The following is a 16601-nucleotide window of genomic DNA, read 5'->3' on the forward strand; positions in this document are numbered from 1 at the left end:
GTTCAAGAAGGGAACGAGCCACGGGGTTATGTCGTCAATCACTGGTAGTGGTCACCCTGGCTTTGTATCGTACATCGAGCGCTCTTTTGGGGAGATTGATAAAGGCAAGTCATACTTCCTTACGCCGAAACTGTATGGCCGCTGAGGCAACAAGACCAAAGTGTTAGGTTACCTAGCTACCTAATACAACTAGTATCTCCTAGTGGTTTGAAGGGCACAAACGCCCTTCGTATTACAAGCCTATCAAGTAGCCTCCCGTTCCGGGTACTTCGCTCATTTGACACACTGCGAGTACCACTCATTGGTCGCCTTGCAAGTCCCCTCGGAACAAGACGTCGGGCCTGTCCAGTCCTTGCCTCCACACTGTCCATACAGAGGCGCTTTTCCACTGCCGCCACCGCCGGTGTTTCCACCGCCTCCCGAGTTCCCGCCGCCGTTGGCCTGTCCGCCGGTCCACACGGAATGCTTTCCGATATTGGTGTACGGGTAGTTGGGCACACCGTAGATCCAGAACCTCAGCGCGGGGTCCTCGGAGTCGTACAGACCCGGGATCTTGACCATGGGCCCCGGCTGGCCGTTGCCGTTACCGCCGACCTCGATCTGGGCGCACTCGAAGTAGAACTCGGTGTGGCCATCCTTGGCGCCGTGCAGGGCGATGTGCTCGACGCGCACCAGGTACTGGCCCGGGGGCGTGTCGCGCGGCAGCGTGAAGCTGACGGTCGACTGGTCCCAGGTGCACCAGTCCTGGTCGTTCAGGTAGCCGTTCGACGGCGGCTTGCAGATTATCATCTGGTGCACCTTGAACCAGTCGCCGTCGCCGCGGTAGTTGCGCACGTCGTTGTTGGGGGCCTTGGACATGTGGATGGTGAGCGGGCCCGGGTGCTGCATGGTGGCGTAGTACCACAGCTGGAAGCCGATCTTGTCGCCTGGGTTGACCTTGTACACGCCCGTGCGGCCCGCGTTGGCGAACGAGCCCGAGTTGCAGCGGAAGTCGTCGCTCGCCTGGATGAACTGCTTGGTCGGCATGATGCCGTTGCTGTTCTCGCGCATGTACTCCCAGTCCCCCGTCAGGCGGTCGTTGACGATCAGCTTGCTCCAGCGGTAGTGCGCCTGAACCGTCTGGACGGCCGCAACCGCCCAGAGGGCGAGGTTGGTAAGCTGCATGTCGGCGGGTTGGTCAGGAGAGGGTCGGGATGCGACGAGGTTCAGGGGCAGAAGCAGGATCGATATTCTTCCTTGCCGCTCTGCTGCTCATCCTCCGCTTGTTCGCGACAAGATCCGGTTGTTATATAGGAGGCCGCCAGCATCACGACGTTCTGTCCTTGGCGTTGTCACCGCATCGCCGGGGGATAAGGAGGATGATTTTGTCAGCTGCCATTCTCAACAACTTCCAAGAAGTCAATCTCATCTTCGGCAATGAGATGCGGCATTTGATTTAGTCAACGATCACCAGCTCAACGGCGGTTTCACAGTTCCTTCCCAAAAGAGCCATGGCAAGATGGTTCCTTGCATCTCGATAGGCGCGCATCTGAGATCTGTTGACTCAACAATCACGCCCCTGGAAACATGGCAGTCTCGGCACGCAATAGTCAGTGGTAGGATCGGGAGTTGCTGTGCACACTACAAGCGTTGAACACGATGCAACACTTCCCCGCGGATAGTGGTGCAAAGCGTTAAGCGAAGCTCAAAAGACCGGAACCGAGGCGCAGGAGCCGGGCCAAACTGGGGAACCTTATATTGCATCTCTCTTGGCATATCTTGTCTTTCTAAAGCCACCAATCCCAACTAGATAACCTCGTAGTCAGGCGTTAACAGAAATCGACCCTTGCTGCGAAACAGTCAACAGTGCGGTCCGAGTCCCCGGCTTTGCCGTCACATTGCGGAGGGTTCCCTATCCGCCTTTGAGACGACAACACTTCTTGGGGATACTAGTGACCTTGAACCGCGATAAATGAGAACCGATCAGCAAGGTTGACGCTCATCCGAGTCTTGGCTCTCCCGTGAACCATGAAAGTTCGGTCCGTGAAAGACTTGCGGATGGATGCGCACCTATCAGACTGGGCGAGGAGTTCCAAGACGAAGCTGAGACGATGACATGTCACCCTGGGAGCTAAGGCTCGAGAAAGGTTCCTTAAACAGAATACCAAGATACCTTAGTCTAGCGGCGCGTTGCTCCTACCACTTGTTCCTTCAGGGCACATGTTCATTTTCTTTTTTTTTTTTTTTTTTTTCTTTTTCGAACAAACGGAACGGAAACCGTGTGGCCGGAGACAGGTATTGGTTCAACACCCAGGCCGGTTACGATCAGAAGTTTGATGGCATGTAAATCATTCAAAGGGTTTTGTTGGCGGAATAACGTACTAAAAGTGTTAATAGGGAACTACCCGCGCCTATCACAGAGAGTTGACACTGGATAAAAGATGTCCCAGACACCCTTCCTGCTGGGCCTAAAGATTCAAGCACTGACAACCGTCTTGGATGGATGGAAAGTATCGAAGCGACGGGAGTATTTGCGTAGCTGGTGGGCTACATAGGGGAGTATGTAGGGTGCTTGCGAGCCGTAAAGTAATCGCTCGCTCAGAGTGAGCCGTTGAAAGTCAGCTTAGTTCATTTAAGCTACTTATAGTTGCAAACGTTTCTATATTTGAACAGCTTAGTAGACGAGCCGTCAACCAACCGCTCGTATATAAAACGTTTCCCAAAGACACAGCCGCTCTCTGCGTTAAGCCATTATCGTACCACTAATTGTAAACTAACCATCAATGTCCAACTCATTGGTATCAAGCTGTATATGGGTGTGAGCCGCGTTTTTTGACAAGTGGCTTGTGACAATTGAGCCAGCAGTTACCGACTTATGAGCCATGAGCCGTTTAGTTCCATGAGCCGCTTGTCTCCATGAGCGGCTCCGAGCTCTGAGCCGACAGTGATCGGTTTGAGTCGTGAGCCGCTCTTGCTATAAGCGGTTGCGATAAGGTAAGCCGGTGGGGGACGGCCTTAGCGTCTATCCATGACGGGGATCGGCGTGGCGGCAACTCCTTCCTACTTTCGGTGCGTCGAATTGACTGTTGTGTGGTAAGTGATGCCCCCCTCTCCGAGCCAGCGATATCCCACTCAACCCCACTATACCGACCAATTTCCTCTCCCACTCTCTTGCGGTCTCGCCCACTTCAACATCCCTCCAGTCGTGGTCGTAGTCACTGCGTGGACACCAACGGGTATCAAAACCTGCCCATCGAGAGACGGATCGCATCTCACATCGCCGTGCCGAGCTTGGCGACAGTCACGATGCCCCGCGCACTCCAATACCGAACCAAACTGGCGATCATTCGGCGCCGTTTACAGAGGCGGGTCGACAAGCGACAGCGAGAGAGGTCTGAATCGCCCAACCAACCCGGTAACGATACCCCATCCCAGCGACCGCGTCACGCAGACCCGGTAGAGGTAGACGACGATGCTGCGTTCGCCGATATTCCCTCCGGTTCCGGAGATTTCGACCAAGGTAGCGACTTCGGCGACGATTGGGAACCGCAGGCTGTAACCGTAAGTTTACTCAGTACCTTTCGCCCTGATGACACAGAACTTACTGACACACTTTTCCCAGGACTTTGACGAGAACGAACTTGCCCATGCGCTAGTCGATGCTGCAATCGAAGAAGACCACGTCGTTTATCCCGACCCCGACCCCGACACTGGCGAATACCAGGTTGCCGACGATGCGCCACTGCAGTCGGAGTTACGGGCATTGGCCGAGTACCAATACATTGCTGATACCGTCGAGGATCAGGACGACGAGGTCGATGCCACAGATGCCGAGGATGTTGCCGACGAGATCGCCGTTGCTACGCCTTGGCAGGCGTATCACCAGTATGGCGAGGATATGACGGATCCTTTCGCGGCGTCGGAGTCGATCAAGCAACCCCGCAAGATCCATGGACTGTCTGACTTCGCCCTTGGCTGGGGCCTCTACTGCATCGTGAATGGCGTGTCACGAAAGCAGTATGCCACACAGCTAGAGCTCTTCAAATTGCTCGGTCGTGACGCCGACAAAGTTAACCGGCTACCCGACAGTCTCGATACGCTCAAGCGTCACGTCCGCGAATCGTTGCCGCACATCGATATGAGAACCGTCAAGGACCTGCCACTCAACCCCAAGAAGCTCTCCTCGTCACGCCAGGTGACCGCCATGACGACGGGTGAGAACCCTACACAGGACCTCTTCTTCCTAAACCCTGTAGATTTCCTCAGCCGTATCGAAGGTTCGCAACTGGCCAAGGGCATGCACTATGGTCTAGCCGACCTCGTCGATAGCCCTATCGAAGCCTGGCATTCCATGCAGTGGGCTGGTTCAGTGCGTACCACTAGCGGCGTCTTTGTCTGGTACCCGCCGCTTCCAGCCAGCCCAAAGGACCCGATCTTCCCCGGCGACATCGTCGACTTCGAGTGCACATTCCGCGACTGCAGGCACTGTCACAGTGCAGATGACACGTCAAAGCCTCACGTCGGCCAAGTTATGGCAGTATACCGCGACCGTCGCGACAGCACTCGAGACCTCGGTTTGATAGCCGCATCAAACAACAACGTCGACCAGGCTCAGCAGGGTGACGTTGTACTCGTTATCGCGCGGGTACTCCGTGGCCATGTTATCAAGAATATCGTTGCGAACCAGGCGATCGAGATTAAGACCAACCCAACACGCGACAACGTTACAGACAACGAATGGGTATTGAGCTATAGCCCGATGGAGCTCGTTCCATCGGCCAAGATTCGCGGTCGTCGCACCGATATCGGTTTCGATTATGCATTTGGTAGCCAGGTGGAGTTCGACGACGATCCACGCGAGCGCATCGGCATGCCACTCATCCGCCGCATCTTCATGAAGGAACAGTGTGCTTTTATGCCACCATGCTTGGTCCCACCTGTCCCCGGCGCTTGAGGTTATACAGTTCGGTCGAGAGGTGCTCATCAACAAGTTCGCTATTGGCCCTGAACAGGGTCAAGTTCGGTCCCTCCCATGCTTGGACTTCAATGACGGCTTCGGCTTGTACCGCACGATGACGAAGTCGATTATGGGTTGTTATCTGCAGATTGCAGCGATGCCGAGAAGCGAGCATACACGGCAGATCAACGTCCTGCCGGTTACCCTAGGTCCGCACGGCGCCAACTTCGACGATGTGATGAAGGCCCTCGCCCCACTCAAGGCCCTCGACCAGGGCATCACCGTTGCCATCAATGGTGTGGAGACCCTGTTGTGTGCCCCGATCATCGCCTTCACTGGCGATATGCCGCAGCAACAGGATAACTCGGGTTGTCTCAGTGTGGCGGCTAACCTGGGCTGCCGTAACTGTAGGATCCCTGTCGAGAAGCGCGATAAACTGGACTTCAACATACTCGACCAGACACGGGCCCATGTCGAGATGCTCCGACTACGTCGTGCAATGGACGACCTGCCTCAGAAGTACCGCAAGCCAGGCGTTTTCGACGAAGCACGGTATATCGCTTGACCGTCCTGCAGTTCAACCAGGTTGCGCCAGCACTAGATCTCATCAGCGGTCGTCCCGGCGACGCAGCACATTCCGAGTTCAACGGTATCACGAAGATGACTCACCAGATCCTGATTGATGCTGCGTTGAAGCCTGATGCCGTCGTCGCATACTCGAAGATCCTCCGCCAGATGCCTTTCCCCCCTGGTTGGGCCCGAATCCAGTCCCCATATAACGTACTCAACTACAGTCTGCAGGAGCATGCGCGATGGTCGGTTCTGATGACCATCATCTCGCTATTGTGGTTGACGGAGGCAGATCTGAAGCGCCCTTTCGTTCAGGCAGTACGGGGTGTTTTCTCGCAAACCGAGCTCACCCGCGGGCAAGCCACCAACACTGATGTGGCTATAGCATCCAAGGTCGAGCACAAGAGCGCTGTCGAGATACTGACACTGGTGCTAGCGGCAATCGTCAAGACCAACGAGATCCTATCAGCACCTGAACTCGATGCGAACGACCGCGACCCTGCGACTATCATGGACACGATCCGAATTAGCCGCCGTATGTTCCAATTGATATGCGAGGCGGCGTCGCGCTCTACTAACCTTGCTACTGGCGCTGCCGCTGCTGCCGCTGCCCGGCGTCGTGGCTCACTTGCATCATCCCGCGCCGGATCCGTTGCCCCCTCCGCGCCTCGTCCCGCAGCTGGCAACACTATCGAGCCGGTCATCGAAGAGGACGAGGAAGCTGTCGACGATGATATCAACATCGGCCAGCTTACCGTCGCCCAGAAGGCCAGCAAATATCGACAGTGGGCGCAGCGTCCGAACGTACATGTTGGCCTGCACTATGTCGACGTGTTCCGTCAATATGGCTTGGTGTCGTTGATGATGGTTCTCCCTGGCGAGTTGAAACACAAGTAAGTGATAGTGCCCCCTGAAAAGTCTAATAGTGGGCCACAGGTCGATGAAGTACCTCCTTTCCGACCGACCCTTGCTCGAGTCTCCGACACCCACCCCCCGCACGCCAAGGAGAAGTACCATGGGAAGGAGTACCTCCCATACTCTCGTCGCGACAGGGCTGATACGTGACCAGGCTCTGGAAGAATATCGTGCTCACGATGAACCATCGTAACCCCGAGAAAGGACTGCCTTGCGTACGAGAATATGCTGCAGACGGTTCGACTGACACTACTCGACGGCTTTCGCTATGACGACCCCGATATCACCACCGACATCAAGAATCTGGCATCGGCAGCCCCTTCTCTGTTCTCATCATTGCTACCGCGCGAAGGTCTCCAGAACGATGACGACGATTCTTCGATTTGGGACATCATTGTTGGTGACGACCTGCATCCCAATGCAAGTGTATTGGTCTTGGTGAAGGCTCGTGTATACCAGGACATGGGCTTTTCCCGTTCGTGAGGGCGCATTGGTGCCAACCTTCCTTTGGATGCTTCGCGATGCATACCGGGTGGACTATGACAAGAACATTATTGTGACGACGAACTGGCATATCAGGTGGTGGAAGAAGGTTTCGTTTGGAGACGGACCCATCAGCACCAAACCCAAAGGTGTCCAGCGCTTGGTCTATCAGCGGGGCCAATTCGTGAAGTACCGCGACGGCAACGTCGGCAGACTTGAGCATATCATGACGCACGAAGCAGTGCATGGTGAGTCAGAACCTTCTGATCGACTCGTCATCATCCCATATGGAGCGGGGTATCCGACAAGCGTCCCGCCACCACTCTATCGATCAGCAAACTGCGCTTGACGAGACAACGGACCAACCACGCCCAGAGCGCTAACAAATATTCCTGTCAGGTTCTGGCCAGTTCTTTGTGTTCTTAGTCATCACGCCACTCGCCGACACCGGCAGCACCGAGCCCCTGACCGGACTTCCGATCTTGAAGATGGCCGCGTCTGGTGCCAACATTGCCATGGCGGCTTCGCTCGAGGACTGTCGACACCGACTTATCGGCCTGCCTGCTCTACGCCGCGATCGCCTTTATATGGTACCTTTCACGACTGGTCCGGGTCGCCGCCTGCTTACAGGCATCGGGAACACTGAGCTGGAGGCGGATACCGAGCTACTCTGGGTTAACTGGCGCGTGCAGTTCACTTGATGCGCAATGGACGGATGGATCGCGAGGAACGACAGGGCATGTAAAAGAGCACCTCATTTGAGTGTGCTGGCTCCCCGGGATATGCGACGTGTCGCGCGCGTCGCATGTCCTGGCGTGCCAGCAGAATTGACCAGTTGAGCCCTGCATAAGCGTGTATTTAAGTGGGTCAGAGTGGATCCGGCGGGCGTGGAGGGGCGCGATGCGAGCGAACCGGGTCGGCAACACCGCGAACCGCACACATTGAATAAGCGGCTAAACGTCGGAGCAGCTCACAACAACAAACGGCTCACAGTTTACAAGCCGTTGTGATAACGGCTCAGTTAACATTTAAACGACTCAGCAAAACTAGCGGCTCAATCGCAACAAGCGGTTGATTTACATGAACGACTCAATGGTGTTTCAGCGGCTTATTTAAGTAAACCAGTCACATAAAACGAGCGGGGTGATATTAGCTTATGATATTCAGCAGTTTAGACTAAGGAGCCGTCAACCAACGGTAAGTCAACGGTTCATGGAGGCCAGCATGCGACGGTAAGGTAGTAGTCGGCTATTCAATGAACAAGGCGCATTTGATTTCAGTCTGCGATGCCGAAAATAGATATTACCGTCAGTTGTTAGCCAGCATCATTTTGTACAATGCTGGGCATGACAATATGGATCTAGGAGGAGCCAGACATGGTTGTGTAAGTTCCATCCCTATCTATCTCTTCGGGATTAGGGAACCTTCCTACGCTGAGGCCCCAGCAGCCGGCTTTTCAAGCGTTTCTAGGAAATAATGATGGCAATCGAAGGCCCTAACAACCGTCCCTATCCTTGCTATTATGCTAAGAAATGAAAGCGGAAATGAAGAGGCTTAGGTGCGATAATGGGGCATCAGATCAGTGGAAAGAAGAATAGTTATCTGATTTTTTAAATCATGATGAAGATTGAAGAATGGAGCAGGAGAGGTCAAACTCGTATGTACCTATAGATTTCATTGGTATCGCCTTAAAAGTATGAAGTACGGCTTTTTGAGTAAGGTAACTGCTTGAACGTCTTAAGATTTATTAGAGAGTTTACTTTGGTGTGGCACTTCATTTGGAATATGCCATTCAGATCTCGTCTTGTGCGGGCTCCCAAGCCGTAGACCCCAACGACGGAACCGGACCCGGGCGTTTAGCGCGTCCCATGTAGACGGACGGTGAGCTGATCACGATGATGTCTATGAAGTACGTAAAGGATGCCTGAGACAAGGTCGTGTGAGCGGCCAGAGCGGGTGGGGCAAAGCGGCAGCGGTAACGAGCGGCAGCGTGGGGTCGAGGTGGTGCGGGGCAAAGGCGGCGATCGGGGTCTCTAAAAGGTGGGTCCGATTGCGTCGGGACTGCTCTCGACTCTTGGGCTTGTGCCATCTCTACTTTGGCATACCGAGCACTAAACCGCCTTTCTCACCCACGAACAATCATGTCAAGCGCATCGACAAGCTCGGCGGCTTCCGGCGCCCTGCTGGCGCGGCAGCTGAAGCAAATGCAGTCAGCCAAGGACCTACCCGGCATCTCGTGCGGCTTGGTAAACGACAATAATGTCTTCCAGTGGGAGGTCATGTTAATGATCAACGACGGCTGCAAATACTACGGCGGTGCGCTTAATCACTCTCTCACACACACCCTTTCATACCACGCGAGCCTACCGCTAACAGCGCCATTCCCAGGAGGCAACTTCCGCGCACATCTCACCTTCCCCCCGACGTACCCCCTCATGCCCCCAAAGATGGTGTTCCAAACACCGATACCGTTCCATCCCAACATCTACCCCAATGGCGAGCTCTGCATCAGCATTCTGCACCCGCCCGAGGAGGACAAGTACGGCTACGAGGCGGCCAGCGAGAGGTGGAGCCCCGTGCAGACGCCCGAGACCATTCTGCTCAGCGTGATCAGCCTGTTCGAGGACCCTAACGACGAGAGCCCCGCGAATGTCGAGGCCGCAAGGATGCTGCGTGACGAGCGGGAGGGGAACAACAAGGACTTTAGGAGGCGGTGCCGGAAGTGCGTGAGGGAGAGCTTGGGGGAGGATTAAACCAGTTGGGGAGGCAGCGTGGAGACGTAAATATGGATAGCAGGCATAATAGGTGGCGAGAAGTGGCCAAGGGGAGGCTCTGTATTGGGTTTCCATGATGGGGGTGGTCTGTAGAAGACACAGTAGCGCTTCATGGGAAGTGTAAGAACCGTAGGGCCTAGGCGTTCAGGGCCAGGGCCAGCAAACACCCAAACTAGAGAAAACCATACAAAAACAAGACGAAAGCTTAACCCCATACATTTACCTGTACACCAAATGACAACCTCCCACCCTCTCACATCACCAACCCCATCAACACCCCCACCTTGTCATCCCACTGCTCATCCCACCTCCTCTCCCCCTCCTTCACCGCCCCCTCCCTCAACCGCTCCAACTCCCACCCCCACGCCCCCCTTCTCTTGAACAACCGCACCAAAATCTCCGCCAACTCCCCCGCCGTCTCAAACCCCCTCCCATTCACCCCCTCCCTCACCAGCTCCCTAAAGCTCTTATACCCACTGTACGCCGCCACGGGCAAGCCCGCCCCAAACATGTCCACCACCTTCATCGGCAGGTCGACCCCGGAGCTGCTGCGGTGCAGGCACACGCCGAGGTCGGCGCACGCGAGCAGGGACGCGTAGTCCGCGAAGGGGAGGAAGGCCGTCGCGATGCGGATCCCCGGGAGCCGGCCGCTGGCGGTGAGGTGGGCGATTTGGGCGAGGTAGTGCGGCTTTTGGGGGCCTTGGCCGGTGATGAGCGCGAGGAGGGGGGGTCGGGTCGCGGTGGTTTCGGTGGGTGGGGGGTTAGCGTATTCGACGAGGGCGTCGAGGAGGAGGGAGAAATCCTCGTCAGGCGTCCAGCTGGTGCTGCTGACGATGAGGCGGGTGTCGCCGGAGAGGATGCTGGGGATGAGGTCTTGTTCTGAGGGTGGGAGGACCCGGGTGAGGGTTTCTTTTCTGATGGCCGGGGAAGTGATGGGTTGGAAGATGGCGGCGGGGCGGTCGTGCAACGCTAGCATGCCCCCCCTGATGGAGTAGGGTGGCTGGCGGAGCTGCCACGCCATGGCGTTGGTTACCGTGAGGTGGAGGTGTCCCATGCGGCCGAAGTAGCATTCGTAGAGTTTGGAGAGAGCGACGAGTGGGTGGTTGGCACCTCGGGTGCCGGCAAGGATGGTCCAGCCGTAGTTGTGCCAGTCGATGATAAGTTTACTGTTGCGGAGGCCGCAGATCACGCTGGCGATGGCGAGGGTAGGGATGGTTGGCGGGTTTTGGACGAGGATCCATTCCGCTGGTGGGAGGGCGCGGGCGAGGAGGTGGAAGAGATGGTAGGCTTGGTAGAGAACTTTCCAGGGCGCAAATAGAATGAAGGGAACGGACGGCGGCCTGCGTGGAGGGGCGGGGAGTGCCATGAGGGTGATGTTGGGGTTGTTGACAACATCAGGGTGAGGGGAGGTCTCTGTGCCACATTAGCCAATTCTGTCTTCACCGCTGCTGAGAAGCACATACCGAGATACCCTATCAAGTTTACCTTGCCTCCATGCTTGGCTATGCTCAGGGCATGGTATGTCATGCGTGGACTACGGCCAATGTCTCCCAGAACAAGAACATGGACAGAAACGGGCTTCTTGGGCGAGCCAGCTTTGGGTTCCTCATACTTTGTGACGCTGTACATGAGGTACAAGGTGAGTGCACTCAAACACCAGACGCAAAAAAGAAAAGAGTGAATTAGTGAAGCAATCATCTTCGCATCGCCAAAACTTGTCTGCGCCGTTTGTCTTGATGTCGAATTCAGCAACGTGGCATCAGAAAGCGTTGCAACGGAGTGGCCCGTAAAAAGACCCGAAATGCTGCGATGGTCTTAAATGGTATTTCTGACGTCTTCAACCTCAGCCTTGTATCTGAGAAGTTTCACACCATCAGCCTCGTCCCAACTTCCGATGGAAGCTGTGGTGTTTGGGCGTTTGCCAGCTAATCTCGGCCCCATATTAAAGCGGCTTATCGGGTTGCATGGTGTTTGGTGTTTCCGGGGTTGACATGGGCCCGCCTAGATTTCGTGCATACAGCCAATTAAACCATTGATTCATCTGCATGCTGCAGCCTTCTCCACATAGGCTCAGGGGGTAAGCGGTCAGAAGGGGAAAAGCGGCGGACCGCGACCGCGACAGGGGCTGCATCAAAGAAGAGGGACAAGTTGAACAACCTTGTGGAAGCGTGGCCCACAGCGGGCGGTGTTGGCATCGTTCCTTGACGACTTGACATCAACAAATCCGGACCACCAACTCGAAACGACTGCGCCGTTCTCCCTCCTCAACTGCGCCCCGGGGAAACATTGAAGACCCAGATCTATGGGACTGGTCAATTGGTGACTATTTGTCCATTTTGAGACTTCTAGGTCATCTCAGTGAGTACTACTGCGTTGTTGCTCTTGTCGAGTTTCGGCAGTCGAACCGGCGTCGCTAATGGGTTGTTGTCAAGCAGCACAGCGAACCGGGTCGCGTACCTAATCCAGCGTACGGAGCAATCACCTATCCCGACCGTTCCAAACAAGCCCTCCGATGCCCACCGACAGGTGACCCGATCATAATAGGAGTGCCGACACTCCTGCAGCCTACGAATCAAGGACCCCACGCCTTGGCTGCTCTTCCTTTCGAACTAGCCCATCCCCCGAGCTTTGTCGCGACGGGGCACAATGGCTTCCTCATATGTTTTACCCGCTTCGGCGCTTCATCAACACCATCACCATGGGGAAAACGCCGGTTCACACTCGCACTCGCACTCACACTCCCACACATCGTCCTTAACCTCGCTGAGTCCCTCACGGAGCCGAAAAGACTCCCCGGCGCACTCCCATACCCGGAACCACCACCACCATGACAGCAACCACACACAGTTCCGCACGAACTCGAACGTCCCCGTGCCGATCAACGTCCCTCCACCATCAGGCTCGGGCGGGCATTGGAGGATGGAATCAACGCCCGGGGGCAAATCATTGCTATCGCCCACAGACGCCAGCTTCGACGCGGCCGGTGTCTATGAACCTCCTACGGCCGCACGGTCGAGGGCAAATTCACATTCACATTCACATTCACACTCGCATCACCATCATGAGCACTCGGGACCGAGGTCCAAATTTACGGGGTTGTTGCTCCGGTACACACCGAGGTGGCCGCTGTTGCACGCGGTGGTGACAAATAAGGATTCTAGGCGGATCTTCTACTTTATGAGGTTCGTATCTAGTTGCGGTGCTGAAACGGCGAGTGAATGTTTGGCTAACTTATCTCCGCGCAGCTTGAATTTTGCATTTATGATGGTGCAGGCGTTTTACGGTTATGTGACGGACTCACTTGGCCTTTTAAGTGACAGCGTACACATGTTCTTTGACTGCGTGGCTCTAGCGGTCGGGTTGTTTGCTGCCGTTGCTAGCAAGTGGCCACCAAGCCGAGAGGTTTCCGTACGGGTTTGGGAAGATTGAGACCCTGAGTGGTTTCGGTAATGGAGTGTTTTTAATACTCATCAGCGTGGAGATTATGACGGAGGCTTGCGAGCGGATATATGAAGGGAGGGAGACCAGGAGGCTCGGGGAGCTCTTTGTGATCAGCACCCTAGGGCTGCTGGTCAACTTGGTGGGGCATGATGGCTTTTGGGCACCACCACCACGGGCATGGGCATGACCATGGTCACTCACATGGCGGATGCAGCAGCGGCCACACTCACGGTGGTGGCCATGACCATTCTCACAACCACGACCACGACCACGGCCACGACCACCCGCATGACGAGAAGCACGGGCACTCGCACGGCGGGCACACCCACTCCCACGGCCACTCCCACTCTCACGACAACGAAAACATGTACGGCATCTACCTGCACGTGCTGGCGGACACGCTCGGCAGCGCGGCCGTCATCGTGTCCACCGTGCTCACGCACTTCTGGAAGTGGTCCGGGTGGGACCCGCTGGCGTCCTTCCTCATCGCCGTGCTCATCCTGCTCTCGGCCCTGCCGCTGGTCAAGTCGTCGGCGCGGCGCCTGCTGCTCACCGTCCCGCCCGAGATCGAGTACTCCCTGCGCGACACCCTGTCCGGCATCACGGGCCTGCGCGGCGTCGTCGGCTACGCCGCGCCCAAGTTCTGGATCGATGACCGGAATGCCGGTGGGGAGGGGGCGTTGCTGGGTGTCATGCATGTGGTGGCGGCCCGCGGTGTGGATATGGATGATGTACGGGATCGCGTGAGGAACTATCTGCTGCAGCATAATATTGATGTCACGCTGCAGGTGGAGCGGGAGGGGGATTCGAGCTGTTGGTGTGGTGTTGGGCGCAGCCCGCTCTCGCAGGCGCATCGGTCGACGCCTAGTACCAGCATTTTTTGAGGGGGGAGAGGGGGGGGTACCCGGCTTGGGTTTGGGTTAGGGGTGTATAATTGTGGGAGCATTGGGTGTTTGGGTAGCTGGCAACGCATCTGGCGTGATTTGGTGATGGGGAAGATTTATTGCCTCTATAGGCATTGGAACTGTTGATACTAAGGGGCCGTTCGAACTATGGAGCATACGAAGCCAGCTTTCCTGTTGTTAGTTAGGTACCCTAGCTCGTCGCTGATATATAAGCCGCCTAACTTTCGCTCAGTTTGAGCGTCTCTCATCCGAACTTCTCGCTGCTCCTTCCCGCCATCCCAACTCTTACCCTTCCGCACTAGATATAGAAGTTCCAACTGGTCAACTGTCACCCACCTCCCAAGTACCGCCACGGGTGCCGCAGTGGTTCCAACTTGGGTGGTAGAGGTAAACACTACGGGTTCGAGATGTGGTCTCCCCACGATGCAAAATCCCCCAGGGGTTTTCGTAGCCGCCTACCCCTCAGTTGCGTGGTAACTAGGGTTAGACGGTGAGCTTTTTATATTTTGATTTACTTTCTCCCCTTTTTCCAGTTGAAATGCTAGTCAGCGCCAGCCTCGGAAACAGGAGGTCGTGCCAACTACGCATATACTCTTACACACCACACCATGATCTACTCAAGGTGTGAGTTTGCCGCCCCTAGTCGACCGCCCACTGCGACTTAGTTATTAAGATGAACGCGAAGCTATCTCAGCCACCTAACACAATTACATTTCATCAAACTATCCGCGATGATTTTGATCCCTGTGTTTCTTCATTGCCGACAGCATGGTCGTTGGTTGTGTGTATCACGGGATGGGAGAGGGTTAGGGATGCATGGAACAAGAAGGTTCACTCTTTGTGGCAAATGCCGTCTTCCCAATCTCCAAAATGGCGCATTCACATGCCAATAACCAGGGGCAATCTTGGCGTCCGTACCTTATTTTTACTGTGTACGAATCCCACATGTTGGTGTCTGGGTTGCCGCTTTAAGCTGGCGCGGACCCATCATTTTTTGCAGGCTGGCTCAACACCCTCGTCACCCGCCCGCCCGATGCAGATGCTTTCGCCCGGGACGGCTGGATGGATGGATTGTCACGACACCTCTAATTGGCAATGGGACTAACTAAACCCATGATGCCGGAAAACCCGTCATTCAAGATTTAACGCTTGGGACAAGGAGGTCCACTGATCTGTGTGGGGTAACGGGAGAGGGGCAAGTGGCTAATTGTTTAGTTGGTTGGCCACGCGAGCGAAAAGGCACGAGCAGGCAAAGAGATTTCTCCAGAGCGGTTGATGGGGAAGAGAAGCGCGATTTATTCACGATCATGAGGGGTGGTGTGGTGGTAAAGAACTCGTCGTTCTTGGTTCGGGGTCAGAATTCCTCCCGCAAGCGAAGGCGGGGCAAGTTTTCCTTTTTGCCGAGGTTCTCACTCCAGCGCGGGTGACGTCCATGGCTGAACATTTGCGACGGGCCGAGAGTTGTCTCAAAACCCCACCGAAAGCGCCCCAACTCCGAGGCAACTCCCTTGAGACAAATCAACACCAACCCAAATCAACTTGTCTTGCGCAACTGCAATCACTTCTCTCGCCATACCGACCGTCTTTGGAACCGAAAATAGCAGACCAACACTCGAAGATACCTATAAGGACACAGCTCGGCTACACACGACACAGAGAAGCACGCGCAAAGAGAAGGAGGGGACACAACCCGCCATCGGGATCCTGAGTTAACACCGGCCTTCCGCACCACCTTTAACCTCATATCAACTATCACAACACCGGCGCAATGGCCTCGTCGCCATCATCATCCGGGTCTACTGCCGCGGCGGTCAACCAGAAGCTGCAGTCGTCCCTCCCGAACGCCGTCTCCGAGAAGCTGCCCCACATCCCAGAAAACAAGGAGGAACTCAAGGCTGAGATCAAGGCCGAGGCCAAGGCAGTAACATCGGCAGGTTTTGCCCAGCTCCGGTCCTTCGTCGCAGGCGGTTTCGGCGGCGTTTGCGCTGTCGTGGTCGGCCACCCCTTCGACTTGGTCAAGGTGCGCCTGCAGACAGCCGAGAAGGGCGTTTACTCGAGCGCCATGGATGTCGTCAGGAAGAGCGTGGCCAAAGACGGTCTGCGCCGGGGCTTGTACGCCGGTGTCTCCGCCCCGCTGGTGGGCGTCACCCCCATGTGTATGTCCATTCCCTCCACCCCAACCAACTGGTCGGGTAGCTGCGTAGAACAGCACTAGGAAGACAACGGGGCCTCCTCTCCGTGGGCGTGCTATGGGCGAGCCCCGGGAGCCGTGTCGGACCCTACCCAGTATCTATTGACCTTCATTCGAATCTTCAGATTAGCATAGACGAGCAGATTCTTCAATTCTCAGACCTCGTTTACGCCCAGTTGCCTCTCAAGACGCATTGTGATCGTCCATGGATGTCGACTATGATCATTCACTACCTGTCAAAAACTCGGCAGACACAGAAGATCCGAGCATCCTCGACTTTGACTTCAGTTCTGATTCTGATCTCGATGTCGACCATATTGACGATAGTCACAATCTAGGTACGGGTTCCCTCATCAGGTAACCAAGAGCTGAACACCCTGTTAGGC

The 16601-nt window shown here is 55.7% G+C and overlaps 6 protein-coding genes across 6 annotated transcripts; 4 read left to right on the top strand and 2 right to left on the bottom strand.

The window, feature by feature from the left end:
* Positions 1–273: 273 nt before the first annotated feature.
* On the bottom strand, positions 274–1164 carry CHGG_04384 (uncharacterized protein; the record flags this gene model as incomplete). The annotated part of the gene is made up of 1 exon (XM_001223597.1): positions 274–1164. The coding sequence occupies one exon, from the start codon at positions 1162–1164 to the stop codon at positions 274–276; it is 891 nt and encodes a 296-aa protein (XP_001223598.1).
* Positions 1165–3007: 1843 nt separating this feature from the next.
* On the top strand, positions 3008–7605 carry CHGG_04385 (uncharacterized protein; the record flags this gene model as incomplete). Its single annotated transcript, XM_001223598.1, has 7 exons — positions 3008–3072; positions 3183–3540; positions 3602–4813; positions 4944–5343; positions 5397–6399; positions 6881–7152; positions 7304–7605. The coding sequence occupies 7 exons, from the start codon at positions 3008–3010 to the stop codon at positions 7603–7605; spliced, it is 3612 nt and encodes a 1203-aa protein (XP_001223599.1).
* Positions 7606–9045: 1440 nt separating this feature from the next.
* On the top strand, positions 9046–9657 carry CHGG_04386 (ubiquitin-conjugating enzyme E2; the record flags this gene model as incomplete). Its single annotated transcript, XM_001223599.1, has 2 exons — positions 9046–9220; positions 9293–9657. The coding sequence occupies 2 exons, from the start codon at positions 9046–9048 to the stop codon at positions 9655–9657; spliced, it is 540 nt and encodes a 179-aa protein (XP_001223600.1).
* A 274-nt stretch (positions 9658–9931) lies between these two features.
* CHGG_04387 (uncharacterized protein) lies at positions 9932–11376 on the bottom strand (the record flags this gene model as incomplete). The annotated part of the gene is made up of 2 exons (XM_001223600.1): positions 9932–11091; positions 11142–11376. 2 exons carry the CDS (start codon positions 11374–11376, stop codon positions 9932–9934), a joined length of 1395 nt encoding a protein of 464 aa, XP_001223601.1.
* Positions 11377–12324: 948 nt separating this feature from the next.
* On the top strand, positions 12325–14003 carry CHGG_04388 (uncharacterized protein; the record flags this gene model as incomplete). Its single annotated transcript, XM_001223601.1, has 2 exons — positions 12325–12860; positions 13334–14003. 2 exons carry the CDS (start codon positions 12325–12327, stop codon positions 14001–14003), a joined length of 1206 nt encoding a protein of 401 aa, XP_001223602.1.
* Positions 14004–15792: 1789 nt separating this feature from the next.
* Positions 15793–16239, top strand: CHGG_04389 (uncharacterized protein; the record flags this gene model as incomplete). Its single annotated transcript, XM_001223602.1, has 1 exon — positions 15793–16239. The coding sequence occupies one exon, from the start codon at positions 15793–15795 to the stop codon at positions 16237–16239; it is 447 nt and encodes a 148-aa protein (XP_001223603.1).
* Positions 16240–16601: the final 362 nt, after the last annotated feature.

Source organism: Chaetomium globosum, genomic scaffold, assembly GCF_000143365.1.
Source record: "Chaetomium globosum CBS 148.51 scaffold_4 genomic scaffold, whole genome shotgun sequence".
Classification (NCBI taxonomy): Eukaryota; Fungi; Ascomycota; class Sordariomycetes; order Sordariales; family Chaetomiaceae; genus Chaetomium; species Chaetomium globosum.